This window comes from Knufia obscura, assembly GCF_036327395.1.
Source record: "Knufia obscura strain CCFEE 5817 isolate CBS 148926 chromosome Unknown scaffold_3, whole genome shotgun sequence".
Taxonomy (NCBI): Eukaryota; Fungi; Ascomycota; class Eurotiomycetes; order Chaetothyriales; family Trichomeriaceae; genus Knufia; species Knufia obscura.
This window is the reverse complement of record NW_027042689.1, coordinates 2020422-2038183: the sequence shown is the minus strand read 5'-3', so window position 1 is coordinate 2038183 and position 17762 is coordinate 2020422. Positions and strand designations below refer to the sequence as shown.

Genomic DNA, 17762 nt, shown 5'->3' with positions numbered 1-17762 from the left:
CCGTGAGATGGGCAATGGATTTCGATCCCACCCGCCATGGCTCATCACCATCCTAGCCGTCAGCCTGACATCGGCCTTGGTAAACCCCTGGCAATAATGTCCAGCTTTCGATGCATATCAGGCAGGAACATACCGTCGCATGTTGCACGCGATCAGTGTTTGTCACGTGTAGAAGGAGCAATTCGCAAGCAGAGCGACTCCCTCAAGAGCCATGTCCGACGTCTTCCACCACAGAGACGATCCTCGCGTTTGGCATCATCACTGCTCTTGATGCAAGCTATGCAGGATGCCATACACAGCTTCCGACGTCGGGATTAGGCACAAGCGGCATATCTCACACCCAGGCCAATTGTCCTCAGCAAGACTTTCACTTACCATTGCAGCCCATTACACATCTGTCTTTGCAGACATTGAAACGACCACAGACTGCCTCCCTCGCCTCCATTGAAGGGCGTCAAATCGACCATCAGCAGACAAGCACCTCACGTCTCAAACATAGACAGCACCTACAGCTTATCGAGCTCCAGCCCATGGGTCTACCGTTCGTCTACCTGATGACTATTCACTGCCAGCACCTTTGCTTGAGTGACACAACCAGCTATCTTCTGCCGGAAGCCTACCTGGCGCCCTCTTCGACCAGTTGACCCGATGTTTGTTTGCGCCTCTGGTCGCATTTGACAATATGAACTCCATTGTTAGGGGTCGCCACAGTTGTGAAAGCAGATTTTGGCACTTGTCGTGACGTTGACTCACAAGGCTGTTCGCTCCCGCCCATTACGAAGTGAAGCTCGAACCAATCTTTTACTTATCTCTTCGATTATAACGTCCTGATCGACTGTGAAAACTGGGCTTACAAATTGCATTGGCAACCCAAGACACGAAAAGAATATGGCCGAACACGTTGCACAAATCGAGCCAAAAGACTGGCAAAAGCTGAAGAAGCTACCTGATATCGATTTACAAGGGCCAGACCAAGAGGATAACGGCAGAGCATACAGCGACATCTTCACGCAACTGCAGATCAGACCTGAATCGCATGAAAGTTTCTTCCACTCCAACCTCAAGGGGTTTCGCAACAAGGATAATAACCTCAGGCTACTTGCTAAAGGCGATGAGAAGGCGCTTCAGATGATGTCGCAAGCGTGCCTTAAGGCGCTTGGCAAGCTTGTCTGGGCTGATAGTCGGGGCTGGTTGTTGAATGCAGATGAGTTGCGCTCAAATGAGAGACCTCTTCACTATATTCAGCCGAAGGATTACAAGCAAGGCGACCACGATAGGTAGGAGCGGCTTCCCCAGAAAGATGCACTACTAACGCCGCTTAGGTTCTTCGAGATCCTCAAACCTCTCTGGGAGCGCATGAGAAATCATATTTTCGAGGTTAAGCCTGCGACCAGGCCGACGAGGGGCCACAAGACTCCGGTGGCACGAAGCAGAAATAATTCTCCTACGGCTAGACGACCCGCCACGGCTGCGCCTGTACAGGCTACGACAGCCAGACCGAAAACACCCTTACAACGAGAGGCGCTGCCTCAAAACCAGCATTCTCATTCTCACCACGAGATAGCACCCGCAGCGAAATGGTCACAAAGTGAAGTCGAAGAAGCAATAGAAGATGTGATTACAACACTCGAAGAAACGCGCAAGAACAGTCATCCAGCGATGTTCCAGTCGAATATGGGAAGCACAAATGGCCAGATTAGTCGAGTACGAGCACTACGAGCAGCAACAAGCGGACACATTGTCACCTACAACCCATAGTGAACCCCAGCAGAACGATGATACCGAAGTGCAAGCAGACCTTACATCGCCAGAGCCGACCGACGACGAAGATACAGCCATGGTAGACGCAGAATCCAACATAGCCAAAGACGAGACCCTCAAGTCACTTAATGAGCTACAAGCAGACGAAACAACACCCCCGCCACACCAGGATCTAACCCCAAATACAAACGACCTGCCTCGCCATATCACCCACCTTCCCACGCCACTTACCTCCCTGCCCACACCCTACACCAACCCCCTAACATCCTCCATCACACCCGCCATCCCCTCATCCCTCACCGCCCTTATCACCCCCTTCTCCCCCACCCCATCAACAACCAACACGCAACCCTACCTCTGGCCCTCAGCCCCAACAACCCCGACCTCCTATCCATACTTCCTATCCGGCATCCGTCTGCGCGCGAACATACCCGACCACATCCCCGACAGCCAGATCACGCTCGTCCTCGCGTATAGCTGGAATGATAGCTGTCGTGTGGTGAGGAATGAAGGGGACTGGGTGAATGGGTTCATGGGGGATCTGAGGGGGGCGGGGAGGAAGGACGTGGTGGTTTGGAGGGTTAGGGTTTGTTGTGTTGTTGTTGGTGGGTAGGTAGTTGAGTTACTGACTCTGTTGGTGCGAAGGAAGGAAGATAGGAGAGTAGAGTGAGTAGCTTCGGGAACGGCGGCGATTGACTCGGAAGCGGGCGGAAGGCGAGTAAGAACGATGGGAAGACAGCCAATTGATCAGTCAAGACCTCATCCTCAAAAATCTGTTTGGCATGCAAGGACTATCTACTCCTTTTTCGATAGCGCAAAATAACCCCGGAAGCCTCCTCTCCCTGCATATCGGCCGAACGGACAGCAAAGCGGCAAACAGTGAAAGAGTTCGTCCATCGACTACACGATCTTCCATTGTCAAGGTTTCCGGACTGTGGTCCGTGGCTGTATATACCCCACGGTATCATAGCGCTCTGTCACACCTGCCTACCTTAGCTACGTGTTGGGACAACCCGACCATATTGCGCGAGGCAGGTGGATGTTCATGTAATTCAGCTGCAGTGGTCGCATGGGGATCTGATCGGATTGTCAATACACTACAACTCGTGCGTGCAAAAGTGGGCTTGCTATGGCAGCACATCCAGCACTATGATAAGCAAGCAGTCGGCTGTTGGTCCAGCCTTCCGAGTCATGGTCGAGGACTCGAGATATAGCAAGCAAGCACACTATGAGCATCTGATCAACCGAGGCAGATATGCGGCTTCTTCAGCCACCTAACTGTCACGCTAGGCAGTTCGTCTATATGACTGGGCAATGCTACGCCAGACGCGTGCAATCTGCCGCCGCTTGGTTTGCTGATGATAGCGGTTTCATGGGCCAAGAACGAGATATGCCTGTGCTGCCGGCGAAGATTGGGTAGATGCACGGTAAATAAGTTCGTCGGGTTGATTCGATGTGTATGACCTGTAGTGTAGTCAGGCACTGCACGGTGTCCCCTACTCTTTCGTTGACAACAAGCTGGTGTAGCCTATGTCGCAAGTTCGACCGCTTGTGGTGACCTTTGCTTGGTGGTGCCACGGAGAGTGCTGGATCGTCCATTGATCAAACGCTGGCCCGGGGCTTAAGCTCCTAGATGGGAGTTCCTGTAGGCAGTCGTGCAGTACTTAGCGCGGACAATTCTCATATCGGATCTCCGCTCCAGGATCAATTCATAACTCGTTCTTGTTCATCAGCTGGTCGGTCACCTGCGTTCCCTGCCGGAGAGAACCTCCCACAAAAGGCAGGCTGTCACGCCAGACCTCCCGGCTACTCCTGCTCCCGATATGAATGACCACAATCAGGATCAGAAGGCTAAGCAAACTAGCAGCAGCAGTGGTATACAAACACTTCAACCTCAACACCAATCTCCTCCGCCTATCATCCCTGTCCCTCTCGATAGACATATCCTGCTGCGTCGTGAAGTACGAAACTAGAAGAAGGATGCATGTCATGATCCATATGGGCAGACATCTACTGAGGTTCTCGAGCTTGGGGACTAAGGCGCCGGTGTGTCGAAAGACCTGGGTGCAGCCGTAGGAGAGGAAGATTGAGAGGGCGGTTAGGCGGATGAGGACGGCAAACGGGGTGTAGGTTGAGAGCCAGCGGGACATGAGGGAGGAGGCGAAGAGGTGGGAGAGGTAGGATGCTTGGAGGGCCTGGGTGTGTTAGTTGTTGGGTTTCAAAGGAGAGTGTAGCGTAGGAGTTGGCTTCGGTAACATACCCAGACGAATGAGAGTGCCACCTGCACAATCTGTAGACGATACGTCAAGATGGTATTGCCTTGTGCTGCTTTCTTATAATCCACAACATCCGGCCCATGCCTAACCAGACGATATATCTGAAGACATGCTTGCGCCGCCCAGATCAGGGCAAAAATGGTCGAGAAAGAGCGACAGATGATGAGTGGGATGTAGTAGTGCTGATTTACCCCAAGGAGTACAGCGACTCGAGGGTACCGGACACTCTTCTTGATCGTTTTCGGTTCTTCATCTTGTGGTATCGAGTTGGGTCGTCTTGACCCAGGCACCAAGAGCACTCGGTTTGAGACACATGTTTCGTAGGATGGCGCAGTCTCGTTGGAAGCCAGTGAGGAGATGGTCGGCGGCTAGATCGGCCGCACCGATGCCTCGTCAATAACTTGTGTAGAGGTAGACTCCAGAAGCAACGATGATTGACGGTGTGAAGGACGAAACTCGGACCGTACCTGAATGGTTACAGGATCGTGAGTTGAGAAATGTAAGATGATGTGATTACCCCGGATTTGGGCATTTAGTGTGGGTGGAACTTGACGTATGGGTGGGACAATCTCGCGTGCAATCTTGGTACAAAAGAACGGTCGAACAGAGGTACGTGGGGTATCGAAATCAGAAGGATAGGCAGACGTTGTTGGGCAGGAAATTATGCATTGATTCTAACATGGTAGTAGCACAGCTCTTGCGTGTTCCGTAAGGAGCGACCGGCAGTGCCCGACAACTGCTAGCAGGCCAGCTATTACTTATGTACTCCTTCCTCAGCCTTGAGAGCTCAACCCGAAAGTGACCCGCCTTCCTGCCCAAAGAACAATTCTCCACAAATCTATCAATATCATTGGGTATCTTAGAACGCCTTCAGCACATCCCGAAAGTGCTAATCCATGCATGAGTCATCGCTCGTAACGGTCATGAAAGTCGTGGGCAAGAAGAAATCGTAAGCGAAAGAGGGAGGCCGTGGCCAGACGACAACTTCTATCTGTCTTCCATGTCCGAGCATGATAGCCGGGAATATGGGCCGAAGTGTCTAGAAACCGTGGACCTGGCAGAATATTAGCTGCTGCGTTGAACTGTGCAGATGCGATGGTGCTCACCTTGATAGTTTTGACGTCCAACTCGAGGCCGTCTTTGGCGACCAAGAACTCTTGAACATCTTTTCGTTGATCACCTTGGAGCTGAATGACTTCTCCCATCTCACTATCGGCTACGATGGTACCATTGCAGGCGAATTTCTTCTTGATCACCTTGAGGATCTTCTTCTGATCGAATTTCTTGGGCAGACCTTGAACCGTAGTCAATGTCTTTCGACCATTTCGTTGTTGGATACGGATGTGGATGTAATCCTGGCCTTGCTTCTTCTGGGCAATACCCTGATCGTCGTCGGCCTCCGCGAAGGGGTCTGAGTCACGCTGTTAGCAGCTGTTCTCGAGTCGCAGGAATTGTGGCAGGGAAGCGACACAACAGACGGGCCTCTGCGCCGCAGTTTGTCGCTGTCGACTTTTAACGGTGGCTGCTAGCTGAGGTCGTCGGTCGTGCTGTGGCAATTCAGGCTGGAAAGAGGGGGCGCTTACCAAAGGATTTGAGGTTTTCGATAGTTGACATAAACTCGTTTGTTGTGGGTAACGGTTTAGTTAGGTATGTGGTCGTAAGTCTGTCGATTATCTAAGTAGTTTCTCGAGTCGTACAGTCGTGAGTTGAGTGGAGAGTCTGGTACAAGTTGTGTTGTTGAGAGGAGGAAAGGGAAGAAGTCGCAGGTGCGGTTGTGTTTAAGAAGGGCAAGCCGAACTTGCACCCCCGCTAATTTCACTTCGGGCTTAGCACGAACCATCCGCCACCCCGGCCAGTGACGCCCAACTGAAGATCACACCGATTCACACCTGCATGCATGGAAAGTTGTGGCAAAGATCATCACGTGCATAATAATGAACAGACCAGAGTCACATCTTATTGGTACTACAAGTCAATGACTCGAAGCTAGATACCGCTGGTGGATGTCACCACACTCGAAGAAAAGTGCTGGACAGTCGAGTCGCGCCTGAAAAGGCTGACAAGGAAGTTCTTGACTGCAGGTAAATGGAATAGGCTAGCTGTATACCATTGCTGCCTGCCCAAAAGAATATCCTCAAGAAGCTGTACAAAGCGACGCTAGGAAGCTCCAGGTACTGGTGGTGCTGCTCCAGTCCCGGATGCCATCTGAGTGTTTGGCGGCGGCGGCATAAACAATGGCATGTAGGTCTAGAAGTGTCAATATTCCAAGCTCGACAGGCTCTGAAACGCGGATCACTTACAACGCCGACTGCAAGTACTGCGGTATGTCAGCTATGCTCATACTCGGTACTAGGAAGCACTTACATGACATGCCAAAAGATAGATAGCCCGGAGTAGCACTTGTGTTCTTTTGTGATGGTGATTCGCTGATCCAGTTGAGCAGAGCAATCACCAGAGCGACCCTGTCGTTCATCAGTGCTGTCTCCAATATCTCAAGCCGAACGTGCTTACCATCCAAGCATCCTGCACAAGCCCGCGTTAATTAGCCGTTCTCTTCTTGAGAAGGAGAGCTCTTACTTATTTCTCGTGAACATCTGTTTATGTTAGTCAGCCTTTTTTGCCCGGGGCCATCCTGACTTACCGCTGCCATAGGCAGAGTGCTTGTCAACGTAGACCCGAACTCGCCTGCCTTTTCATCCTTGGGCTCGACATATGGAATGACTGAAGCTGTTAGTCGCTACGAACCATGAGTGAAATACTTGCATACCAAGGTCGGCCCTCCGCATATCCTTTCTTGAAGCCATGATGTGAACGTGCGGAATGATTCTAACCGTCGAACTTTGAAGCAAGGGACAAAAGTTACCGCTTTATAATATATGATTAGGAGGCAGTCCAGAGGCCGGTTCGCCTAGGGTGGACCACCAGCTCGATTCACGCTAAAACGGTTGATACCAGAAGGGGAAAGTTAGCAGACGGCTCTGCATGATCGCAAGAACACCAGACGTCTGCGGACACTCACTTCATCTCGTTGCATCAAGGTCCCCGAGGCCACACGGCCCATACCACCATATTATTGACCAACATCCACGACAATGTCCGGAAAACAGCTTATCCCATCCTCGCTGCGGCGAACAACCGAAACGCTATCAAAGCAACAATGCAGGACCTTCTCATCGACACAGTGTGCCAACGGTGTCAACCGCCATATGCAACGGCAGCTGGGAGCGCAAATGGTGAAACAACGAAGCTTACAGTCACAATTGAGAAAGATGAAAGCCAGCGAAATACCCTCAGACATGGGCCTCCTCCCCGAAACCCTCCTCATGCCCACTCTAAGATACCGGCCCTCCCTCTTCTCAAGTCAATTTAAGAAAAGGCTGCGCCTAGAATGGGCGTCCTTCACCCAGCCATTCGCAGATCTAGCAAGGTACATATGGGCCACACATCCCCTCCCACAACCCACCAACTAACATCCCCAGATTCTTCTACCTAACATGGTGGACCGCAAAGAAAAATCCCATAGACGGCAAGAAACCCAAGACGCCCCTCCTCCTCCGAGACCGCTACGTAATAGCCCAGGACCTTCACCGACGCCTCTACACCGCCATCGCCAACGACGACAGCGAAACAATCGAGAAAATAGCATGCACAGGCCTGAAACGCCAACTCCAAATCAGATTCGACCAACGCAAAGCCCAGAAATTGCCCAAAGAGGATCTAAAGATCGAATACACAGGCTTCAACAGCCCCAAGATGCCCTGGCTCATACACGCGCTCATACCGGGCCCTTTCAAAGGAGTCCAGATAGTAGCGGACCGCTACGCTGCTCTACCAGTCGGTGAAGACGCCTCTCTCCGTCAGATATTTGCGCGCATAAGGAGTGTACAGACACTTGATAAGAACGACGGGAGAGGTCCCAGGAGAGTTCCAAAGACTGAGATTGTGGTGTTCCAGCAGATGAAGATCGATGGTGTGGAGGATGACTGGATGATCTGGGGGACGACGGAGCCGACGATGGGGGCGAAGTTAGATGAGTTCCTTGACGCGAAGCAAAATTCTGGACAGGAGACTGCGTGGTCGAGGATGAAGGATACGTTGACTGGGGTGGCTACGAAGCAGGGGCAGAACCCGGGGCTGTGAGCGGCTTCTCTGGTCAGGTAGGGAAAGAGAAGAAGTGAGACATTCAGCGTGCAGCGACCTCGAAAGAGGTGGTCTTCTGTGTATATATAGCAATGTACAATGTCTCTCTGGCCATTACCAGCAGACCTGTCCGTCCGTTCGTAGACGAGCGCCATTCTGTTTCCTTTCCATACACCATGCCTGACGACTCCGGGGCTGTGCAGTACCCATGAAACACTTACAACATTCGCAAGAGGTCTCAGTGCCGTCAACCCATCACTACGAGGCCTTACTTTCTTCAACGGGCGATTCTCAGTATCCAGCTACGCGCCATCTCACATGAATCTCAAAACAGGATATGCACCAGATGACGCTTGCTTTATGGCGAGGAGACGAACAAGGAGGACCAGAATGATTGCTAAATATCAATTGTGGTGCACGCCATCGATCGCCAGGGAAGCTAAATTCGGCGCTGCAATGCAGTGGCTCGAGCTTGTTGTTCTGCAAGGCCGATAGACAAGAAACCGCTTGATCTCGGCTCATCAGTGAGTGTGCTGCCATACGACACGTCAATCGTGACTGTGTTCCATGCTCTGGTTCGATTCATCCGAGGAGTTCTGCGCTCTTCGCTTCCTACTCGACGCCTCGATATTGATGTCGTCAATCACTGCCACCCCGCTTGTACTTCATCTGTCGTATCCTGGGTTCGTAAAATCTTTCGTCTGTGAAGTGGACCATATCCCGCTCATGCAATCCCGCCAACACATTCTGAACCACCTCAGCTTCCTCCTTCAGGTGCGCATCCACGTAAGCCCGGAGTGTCCCACCCATGTCGAGATCTGCAACGTAATAATTGCCGAACTTATCCTTGAGGAGGAACGTGTGTGTTAGGTCTAAGCCGGGGCCGCAGGTCTTACGAAGTATTGGGCCTAGCCCATCGATATCGAACGCTTTAGCAAGGTTCGTGCCTGTGTTATCGAAGTAGCCGCCATATTGGACTTTTGAGGGGTCGCTGGTCCAGTTTGGGTGATCGCCTTCGACCCATATGGAGGGATCTAGGGGGTATTGGGGGTGTGCTTTGGACATTGTGAGGGTTCGTCGTACTTATAAATTGGAAAGTCTTGTTCTGCGGATGGATAGTGGGATGAAATGTTTAGATTGAAGTTCAAGATCGTCCGCGGAAATGGACCTAATGGTACCAAGTTTTGTAGTCGGGTGTACCCCTGAAGTAGCGGCAGTGGCTACAACCTTACATAAGTAAGTACCAGCTAGGCAGCCTGTACCTGATAGGTAGACATGACGAGTCCTATCTGCAAAGTGTTGTGTTATGTTGTAGTGAGAGTATGTCCGTGTGATGTGGATTTGTGGTCGCGACGCTGCTAGGTATGCATTGCAGGACCGTTCGATCGTCTTTACCAGCAGCGGCAATGAGCCATAAGCATCGTTCACGCAGCTCCCATCTTACTACATCTCATCTCATCTCCCTACCCACCCCACCTAACAAACCCCAGCCCCAAATTCAAGACAACCCCCACCACAACCGCAATCTTCCTCCTCGGACTAAAGATCCCCTCCTCCCTAACCCCCCAAATCAAACATCCAACCGGCCAGAAGAACCCACATACAGTGCCCCATATCATGTCGTCTAGCGCGCCTCTTGTCTCGTCTGTGTCCACGGGGCCGGATGTGGAGTCGAGTGTAAGGGAAGCACCATTGGAGGAGCTGTTATCGAGCCATGAATCCTCAAGAGCACGAAGGGTGGTAGGGGAAGGCATCGTGTCCGGCGTGTGAGTGTGTGCTTGAATGGCCATGAATTGCTGGCGGAGGGAGAGGATTTCGGTGGGGGTGAAGCCTGCGGTTGTGAGGCGGTCGAAGCCGCGGGGGGCGGGTGTTGTTGTGGTTTCATTTTGGGATGGGTCTTGCGCGTTGGTGGGTGGGGAGGTGGACTGTGTAGTTGTAGTTGCCAGTCGTGTCTCATTTGCGAGATCTTCGGGTGAGAGGGTGACATCGCCGATACTGCAGTGGATGTAGATTCTTGCTGCTGGGGGATCGCGGATGGGGAGTTTGCCTTTGCTTTTGCTGCTTGATCTTGTGTCTTCTGCGCCGGAGTCATAGGGACCTGGTGTTGGTGCGCGGGAGGGCGGCCGCGACACTAAGCGCTTCAGTGAGGAGGATAGTGGTGTTGCATCGTCGAGTGCTTTGCCGGCGTAGATGAGCCGGATGCGCTTATCGCGCAGGTCTTCTGGGAGGGAGGTGCGGATGCGCTGCTTTAGGGTGGCTGTTGTTGGGCCATCGTTCGCCGGGATCGAGACTTGGAGGTCTGGAAGGGAGGCTGAGAAGCGGACTGTTATCTCGTAGGTGTCTACGTTGTCATTTTCTGGGCGGATGTCGAGGCCTCGGTGCTTGGAGGGGACGATCAGGTTGGACATGGACGAGGAGAGGTAGGCAGCATTTCGATCAGGGTCGACGAGTGCTCAGTCGTGGTGGCTGAACGTGTCGTGTTGTCTGTACATTAAACCTTGAGATACTCGAAGCTGTTACCGTTCGCAAATGAAGACGCAAACTCGTCCTCGCTAGTGAGCACATATCGACTGCGTTCCGCTAACGGCTCCGCAGCGCTGCCAAGGCTAACAGCGGTCGATCGGGGGGCACCCCCTCTACCTTCTGCTCTTGAGTAATTCACACTGCTTTTTCTTCGCTGCATCATGGAATCAGCGCTCAGATCTGCAGCTGCGCTCCGTCTGTTCCGAGAATCGCTCTAGCAATATTACCATCAATCTTCAGATTGCGATAAATTAAAGGGTCGTTCATCCAACGGCAGTCAAAATCATCAATGCTTGATCATGGTCTGCTCAAGGTTTATATCGGACTGAGCACCAGCATGCGGTGCCAGGTACATTCTGCCATCTAGATCGTGGGTCGATAGGTATCGTCAAGCGCAAAACCAGTCGGAGCTGAGGTATAGGTATTCATGTTTCACTTGGACTGCTACAGACGCGAAAAAATATATAGATGTGTCGGTGATTGACCTCACATAGTTTATCAGTGGGGTTTGGATTTGGTATCAGGCAACGGGCATGAATACATCTGTATGCGGAACGATAGCTGGTATGGTCCGGACACTGAGCCAAGTGAAGGTTAAGTGAGGCACCTACAGTTGCGACCACCAAGCTCAGACAGAATCATTTGTCACCAGTATCTGAACCTGCGCTTTAATTCTTGTCTGACGCGTTAGGACTCCTCCTACAATGATCTGATCGCCAGGCTTCCCAGAAGTTCGGTTGCCCACTGATTTTGTTGATTACCATAGTATTCACTTTTGCTAGACCTTGTTTACAAACATCAAGCCGGTGGGTAAATGCGGATCGAGAAGACGACAACAACAAAGTATAGCTAACGTTGATAGCGACTTTCTCAGTGAAAACCACGGCGGTGTCAAGCAGACAAAACGTCACTATTGGGACCATGGAGAAGCATCGAGCTGCTTTCAGCAGGCCACCAACGCAACAGAACTCATCGCCTCTGATGCGACTTCCTGCAGAGTTACGATCCATGATCCTCGATTTCCTACTTGACCGCGACACATGCCTGAGCACCGATTCAGAACTTGGCGCACACGAGTTCAAGCTTTGTGTTCAACGCACCGCACAAATCTTACGAACCTGTCAGATGCTATATTGGGAGGGGTACCCCATCCTGTACGATAACAATGTGATCGAGATCCGAGTCGTGGGACCCGGACAGTACTGCGACATGCTCGACGCATTTGTCAGCCTTCCACAGATTGTCTCATATGATCAAAGTGCACAGTTGAATCTGCTTGACCATGCCCAATCAATCATTGATACTGGAAGAAGTGCAGGAGGTCGGGCCGAACGTCTGGTTCAGCTATATCCAGCTTTGAGGATGTTCCGTCATTTCAGATTATATGTCGAATACGGTACGCAGGACACCGTCTTCATCGTGTGCCGAATGCTCCGCAGACTGCTTCAGAACAAACATGTCGTCTTCATACCTGAGCCCCAGGGTATAAAAGGTCTCGATGCAGCTGCCTGCCTGGAGAGTTGCCGAATCCTAAAATGCTCCTCATTCAGGTTCGAAGACTTGTATAACCTAGATGACCCACAAGAAAGCATTGCTCGAGTCTCAGCCGACGACTTCGACGGTGGGGAAGACATAAGTCAAAGTGTCACAGGCCGTGCGCATGTCCGCGATACCTTCTTGCTATGGGCTAGATTCATGGCGCAGTTCACGCACAAGTTGCCCCATTTTGACAACATGTCTTTTCAAATCGAGTATGAGCAGGAGGTCTATGAATTGAAGCAACATATGCTAGACTACGACTTCGAAGCATACATCGAGCGCCAAAAGTTCTTGATGGAACGAGCAGTTGAATGGGTTCATCTCTGGGCAGACACTGAGACAAATAGAATATTGAACAGAGGGATAAGGCTAGCGCGACGATAAACGCGTCTCTGGATACCGACGCTCTGTGTCCTGAACTTGACGTCGTCCGTTGAATACTGCAAGATGATGGATTGAACGTGCCACAGGCTGCAGGCGGCATGAGCAGATACCCGGCACATCGAGCATGGAACAAGCAACGCTGAAGGTGTGAGCCTAGTCTCTACCGATCCTGCTCTGGTTTCGAAATGTGAGAGACGTCTCGACAAGCGCGACGCGGATATGTGTTCGCGGAGACACGAAGGGCAGCAGCAATCTAGACGGAACTTGCTACGAGAATTTCAGAGCTATAAGACGAGTAGCCAGAGATTCTTAATGACATTTCATGCTCCCCTCAACCTCACAAACATGCACTAGCACCATTTGCCTTCGTCGTTTCCTGCTCAACACCCTTCACCTGCCCCTTCGCCTCCATATCCTTCCACCTCTGAAACAACTGCAAAAACACAGTCGGCTCCTGCGCACCACTAACCTCCCACGTATCCATCAACACATAATTCGGAACCCCACTGATTCCATTCATCCTCTGTTCCTCGGCCAACTTATCAACCTCAACACCATCCCTCCCACTCTCAAGGTACTCCCTGATCTCCTCCGCCGTGCCTAGTCCGGCCTCAACACCAACTTCCGTCAACGTCTCCAACGTCGTAATATCGACCTCACGCTCATAATACCGCTTCCACAGCCCCAGCATCACACTATTCTGCCCCTCTTCGCCACCGTGCGTCTGTCCGTAGTACACAAGTCGATGCCCATTCCGACTGATACCCGTGTTCCCACCAAAACTGAACTTCAACCCTTCGCCGGCAGCAGTGGCAATGATCCGTTCCTCGATCTGCTTGCCGCGTTCAGGGCCGAACTTGGAAGCGTACATCTCCCGTTTGTTGACTGATTTGACAGGGAAAGCGGGCATGTCATTTGAGTTTAGGTGTGGTGGTGGGTTGAGGTAGAAGGGGAGATAGCGGAGGTGGAATGTGTCGTTGGGATGCTTTGCTTTATGGGCGTCGATGGCTTTGCTGAGGCGTGTATGGCCTATGTAGCACCTACGCATATACATTAGTAAATCCGTATCGGCGGAACCGGTGTTTGGAGAGGGCTCAGGTCAGAAGACCCGGCCGGCATGGTCATAACGCATTGCGCAGGGTGTCAGCACTGTGCCGGTCGATTTATGGTCAACCCGAGACAGGTCGTGTAGAGGATGCACGTACCACGGGCAGACAATATCGGAGGTTATGAGGATAGGGTAGTGTGTCATCTTGGTGGTCGTTGATGCGAAAGACCTGCTAGGCGATAGTTGGCTGTTGTTCGCGTTCGAGAGGCGAGATATTCGTATAGTGTTTCTACCGGGTGAAAGCCAGCCAGCTGGGATTGATCTCATGAGACGTGGCAATATATCTAATGGGTGCTTTGTTCTGGCCTGTCCGTAAATACAGCCTCGGGCAATATGGGAGAATTCGAACGAAGTCAACGGAAGATGCAACGCTTACTATCAGAGAACAGCAACAAGTTCGGATCGTAGGTAGCCGGGCACATCCTCAGATATTTGTAAGCATCGTACCGGAGTCGATGAGAGTGGTCGGAGTTGATCCTCCAATCAAATCGATAAGCTTAGGGACTACTGTAGCTTCGTACGAACACTAATAAGGGTACATAGTCTACAGTAATACTGAGGACATCGAGGTAACAACGAGCTACAGCCTTAAGGACGACTTGGAGAAGCCAATGCCCATGGCACCTAGAGTTGGTTGACACAACAGACGCGATAGGTGGCAAGCGAGGCAAATTGTGAAAGGTTCCCGAGGCAGTGCGGCATGGGTCACGTGATGGAACTGGAAGAGTTCCTTCCCCCAATAGGGTTAGCTTATAGGTTCTTTTGAGCCACTGGCGGCGCACCAGAGCATATACGAGAGCTGCGTCGTTGAAACACGAGGGTATGTGTCCTATCTAGGCGATAACGCCTGATCTTTCGGCATTCCTGGCCTTCTTGCGACTTCTTCCATGTGTAGAGGCTGTCAGTCAGCCACGATAATGAAAACAGCGTGCCCTGTTCTTGTTGTCAACATGCCTATGATGTTTACTGGCTTCAAATACTCAATCCGGTCAGGACATGAATCAACCCTATCGACTTCAACAATGACGAGCACAGATTAGGTCGATAACGACTTCCGTCCGCACACTTACACCGAGGTTCGGATGTCACAATCAGTTCTTGCGAATTCATCGCGATCTTAGATCTCTAAGGGCATGTCTTGCGATTCATCGAAGGAGTATGGTCACGATGGAATAGAGATCCGTGGCGGAAGTGTGCAACTCGGGGATCGGACAAGCAATCACTCGACCTATATTGGGAATGCCACATCGCACTCGAGCTAACACGCGATGACCCATCTTTCCAGCCGGTGCGACGAGATCGTTGTGCCACCAGGGTATCTGCTCTGCGATCGTCAGTGCCCGATGCCCAAGCCAGAGTCGAACAGCACAAGACCTGGGACGAGTCCTCATCTCGAGCGATAAAGAATATTGACATCGATGCTCTGGAAGATGTGGCGCTCTCGCTGGTCGAGGCCTTGACAGTCCCCCGCCTGAACTCGTCGTTTGCAACCACACAAGCGCCGAAGACTGACAATGGGTGATTTTGTGGATCAGCAGCCTCGATTCGCCCGGCAGCAAGACGATATATTCGCAGACTTTGCAACACCTTACCTCGAAAGGCTGCTTCACAAGCCCGACATATATCCTGAGTCGTACTCGCAAACTTGCTTCGCAGGTACCTTCACCCCCACGATGGTATTGGCACCCCCCGGGAACGTGACGTGGAAGAGACTGATCATCGATTATGCAGCATCCGCTAGAAGACGAGAGTGCTTGATCGTTGATGTATCCGTGGATACTCCAACTGATAGTTTTCCTCCAGGTGAAGTGACGATGGTTGACACAGCCTCAAGAATTTTGCTCATGCCGTTCTCCTTCACGCTTATACTCAAGTCACTTGTTGACCATGGTGTACTCCACAAAGGTGGGACACTTCTGACACTAAGCCTCACGAGGCAGTCCGGTACAGCACTTCGTGTGCTCTCATCGAAGTCTCATGTGTGCAAAGAGCTAAGCCGCCCAGTTCTCAAACAGGAGCAGCAGCTTTTGAACCACATGCGCAGCAATGGTTGCCCTATCTTTCTCGAGGGAGAGATTGCTGTCCAGCAACATGTCGGTCACAATCTTTATATGGTATGGACAAGATCTATCCCATGTTATCAAAATATTTTCCCCACGATACCGACCATGGCGGAGACACCTGAGAAAATGCATGAGGTACGCGAATACTGCAACGAGGTCAAGTTCTTGAACCGAATGCGAGACTCTTCCTGTATCATTCAATTCCACGGAATCATCACCGACTCTTTCCGTACGCGTCTGCTTGGTCATCTGGTCGAGCGTCCTGCGGTCAAGTCAATGTGGTGGCTTCTGGTAGCATTGGCTGCACACCACCATGTGATACCAAGGGCACTCAGGGAGTCGTGGTGTCGACAAGCAATCAGGGGGCTTCTGGAGATTCATCGGAAGGGAACGGTTTTTGGTCCGTTTCACCTAGCCCACATATGTATCAGAGCGGATGGGACAGCAGCTCTACAACCAAATTACCGCGCACGACTTAAGACCTTCAACTATCCGGGATTCATACCACCAGAGCTGGGCATCCACCACGATGCAGCAGTCAGCGCGCATGAGTTCAAGAAAAGATCCGGAGCCTCGGAGGGATGGACAGCAGCAATGGATGTATACGTGCTAGGAGTTGTTCTATGGTCCATCATGAACGGACAGCCTGTCAGAGCAGCACGGCTTTGTGCACTCGAAGCATGCACGAGCTTTCCAAGCTATGCTTGCAAGGATGCCCACGCTAATCCTGTACAGTTACCTTCTCCTGTGCAAGACGGAAATTCCATCATGTGCTCCGTGATCGCTCGCTGTCGCGCACAGGATCCTGCCGACAGGGCTTCGGTAGAAGAGTTATGGGCCATGATAGAGGTTGTGGACGATGTGTGAGAAGATCTAGAACAGGACATGTCTTGTACCTTGCGGACCTACCGAAGACTGAAGGAAGAGGAACATGGTCACTTCAGAATGTGCACCGAGTGTGGTCCTATCCCACCTGAGCGGAAAACATTCACATGCGATATATGCAACTATGGTGATTTTGACCTCTGTGAAAAATGTATAGCAAAAGGCGCGCACTGCTGGGGTACAAGACATACGCTGGAAGAGATAGTCGACGATTGCGAAGAAATCAATATCTGACTGGAGTCTGGCACATTCAAGAGTCTTCGATACTTCCATCTTCATGCACTAAGGTCTTAGCGATGCGTCACAACGTCTGGAAGACGTGTTGCATCATCGTTACACGACAGATCTTGTACTATACTGGATAGCCTGATCACGACTCCTTCGACAAGACAACCATGGTGACATTCTTACGCGTAGACCTGAACATGAATGCCTCTTTAGCTGAAAGGCGTTGAAAATTTGCAAGTTTCAAGTTTCAGGTCGACACTTGCCCTCCAGGAAGTCCAATCTATCGTACCATCTTTGCAGATGTTCGTTCGGCTTACGGCTCTTGTAGGGATCGAAGCTGGTATCATACACATTACAGCTTCTAGATCATTAGTAGGTCGTCTGCACGTCGATTCCTGATCCTAGGCGCCTGATTCGGAGAGTTGGACTTGAAGAATTTCGGCAGACCTGAACTCTGAGCAAAGCGTTGATACATGATGTGTGAGAATCCATTCGGCTTATCATACTTCCTATGTTAATGAGTTTCAGACCATTCTTCCTTAACAACGCTTCGTCCGGGCTACGGAGCAACCCTCGAGCAGGCACACTGGCTCTTCCGGGACGAGCATCTGTTCGCTAGGAGACCGCGGCCGCTTTGCTTCAGGTTGTCTGAGTGGAGACTGGCACGCCCCGGAAACTCAAGCTGAGCGCTTCTAACCAAACATCTACTGTAGGCAACATAGGCGTGACAAGGTGCCCACGTTGAGTTTCCAGGACGTGGCTGGCAACATCCGTGGTGACGGCTAGGGAGAGCAACACAAGCCGCTTCTGCAAGTTGTTCCCGCCCCCTCGTGCTCAAAAGTGCATGGCCTCTGC

At 51.5% G+C, this 17762-nt stretch overlaps 9 protein-coding genes across 9 annotated transcripts; 4 read left to right on the top strand and 5 right to left on the bottom strand.

The window, feature by feature from the left end:
* Nucleotides 1-888: 888 nt before the first annotated feature.
* PMZ80_003830 (uncharacterized protein) lies at nucleotides 889-2374 on the top strand (the record flags this gene model as incomplete). The annotated part of the gene is given in 3 exon segments (XM_064872258.1): nucleotides 889-1277; nucleotides 1323-1614; nucleotides 1634-2374. The coding sequence occupies 3 exon segments, from the start codon at nucleotides 889-891 to the stop codon at nucleotides 2372-2374; spliced, it is 1422 nt and encodes a 473-aa protein (XP_064732638.1).
* Nucleotides 2375-3470: 1096 nt separating this feature from the next.
* On the bottom strand, nucleotides 3471-5651 carry SUI1 (Eukaryotic translation initiation factor eIF-1; the record flags this gene model as incomplete). The annotated part of the gene is made up of 4 exons (XM_064872257.1): nucleotides 3471-3956; nucleotides 4022-4405; nucleotides 5144-5448; nucleotides 5621-5651. 4 exons carry the CDS (start codon nucleotides 5649-5651, stop codon nucleotides 3471-3473), a joined length of 1206 nt encoding a protein of 401 aa, XP_064732637.1.
* A 543-nt stretch (nucleotides 5652-6194) lies between these two features.
* PMZ80_003828 (uncharacterized protein) lies at nucleotides 6195-6841 on the bottom strand (the record flags this gene model as incomplete). The annotated part of the gene is made up of 7 exons (XM_064872256.1): nucleotides 6195-6284; nucleotides 6338-6354; nucleotides 6402-6499; nucleotides 6549-6560; nucleotides 6615-6631; nucleotides 6679-6758; nucleotides 6805-6841. 7 exons carry the CDS (start codon nucleotides 6839-6841, stop codon nucleotides 6195-6197), a joined length of 351 nt encoding a protein of 116 aa, XP_064732636.1.
* Nucleotides 6842-7243: 402 nt separating this feature from the next.
* Nucleotides 7244-8177, top strand: PMZ80_003827 (uncharacterized protein; the record flags this gene model as incomplete). Its single annotated transcript, XM_064872255.1, has 2 exons — nucleotides 7244-7464; nucleotides 7517-8177. The coding sequence occupies 2 exons, from the start codon at nucleotides 7244-7246 to the stop codon at nucleotides 8175-8177; spliced, it is 882 nt and encodes a 293-aa protein (XP_064732635.1).
* Nucleotides 8178-8816: 639 nt separating this feature from the next.
* Nucleotides 8817-9242, bottom strand: PMZ80_003826 (uncharacterized protein; the record flags this gene model as incomplete). The annotated part of the gene is made up of 1 exon (XM_064872254.1): nucleotides 8817-9242. The coding sequence occupies one exon, from the start codon at nucleotides 9240-9242 to the stop codon at nucleotides 8817-8819; it is 426 nt and encodes a 141-aa protein (XP_064732634.1).
* Nucleotides 9243-9640: 398 nt separating this feature from the next.
* Nucleotides 9641-10585, bottom strand: PMZ80_003825 (uncharacterized protein; the record flags this gene model as incomplete). The annotated part of the gene is made up of 1 exon (XM_064872253.1): nucleotides 9641-10585. One exon carries the CDS (start codon nucleotides 10583-10585, stop codon nucleotides 9641-9643), a length of 945 nt encoding a protein of 314 aa, XP_064732633.1.
* A 1036-nt stretch (nucleotides 10586-11621) lies between these two features.
* On the top strand, nucleotides 11622-12623 carry PMZ80_003824 (uncharacterized protein; the record flags this gene model as incomplete). Its single annotated transcript, XM_064872252.1, has 1 exon — nucleotides 11622-12623. One exon carries the CDS (start codon nucleotides 11622-11624, stop codon nucleotides 12621-12623), a length of 1002 nt encoding a protein of 333 aa, XP_064732632.1.
* Nucleotides 12624-12960: 337 nt separating this feature from the next.
* On the bottom strand, nucleotides 12961-13875 carry PMZ80_003823 (uncharacterized protein; the record flags this gene model as incomplete). Its single annotated transcript, XM_064872251.1, has 2 exons — nucleotides 12961-13663; nucleotides 13829-13875. The coding sequence occupies 2 exons, from the start codon at nucleotides 13873-13875 to the stop codon at nucleotides 12961-12963; spliced, it is 750 nt and encodes a 249-aa protein (XP_064732631.1).
* A 1370-nt stretch (nucleotides 13876-15245) lies between these two features.
* On the top strand, nucleotides 15246-16661 carry PMZ80_003822 (uncharacterized protein; the record flags this gene model as incomplete). Its single annotated transcript, XM_064872250.1, has 1 exon — nucleotides 15246-16661. The coding sequence occupies one exon, from the start codon at nucleotides 15246-15248 to the stop codon at nucleotides 16659-16661; it is 1416 nt and encodes a 471-aa protein (XP_064732630.1).
* Between the last annotated feature and the right edge of the window lie 1101 nt (nucleotides 16662-17762).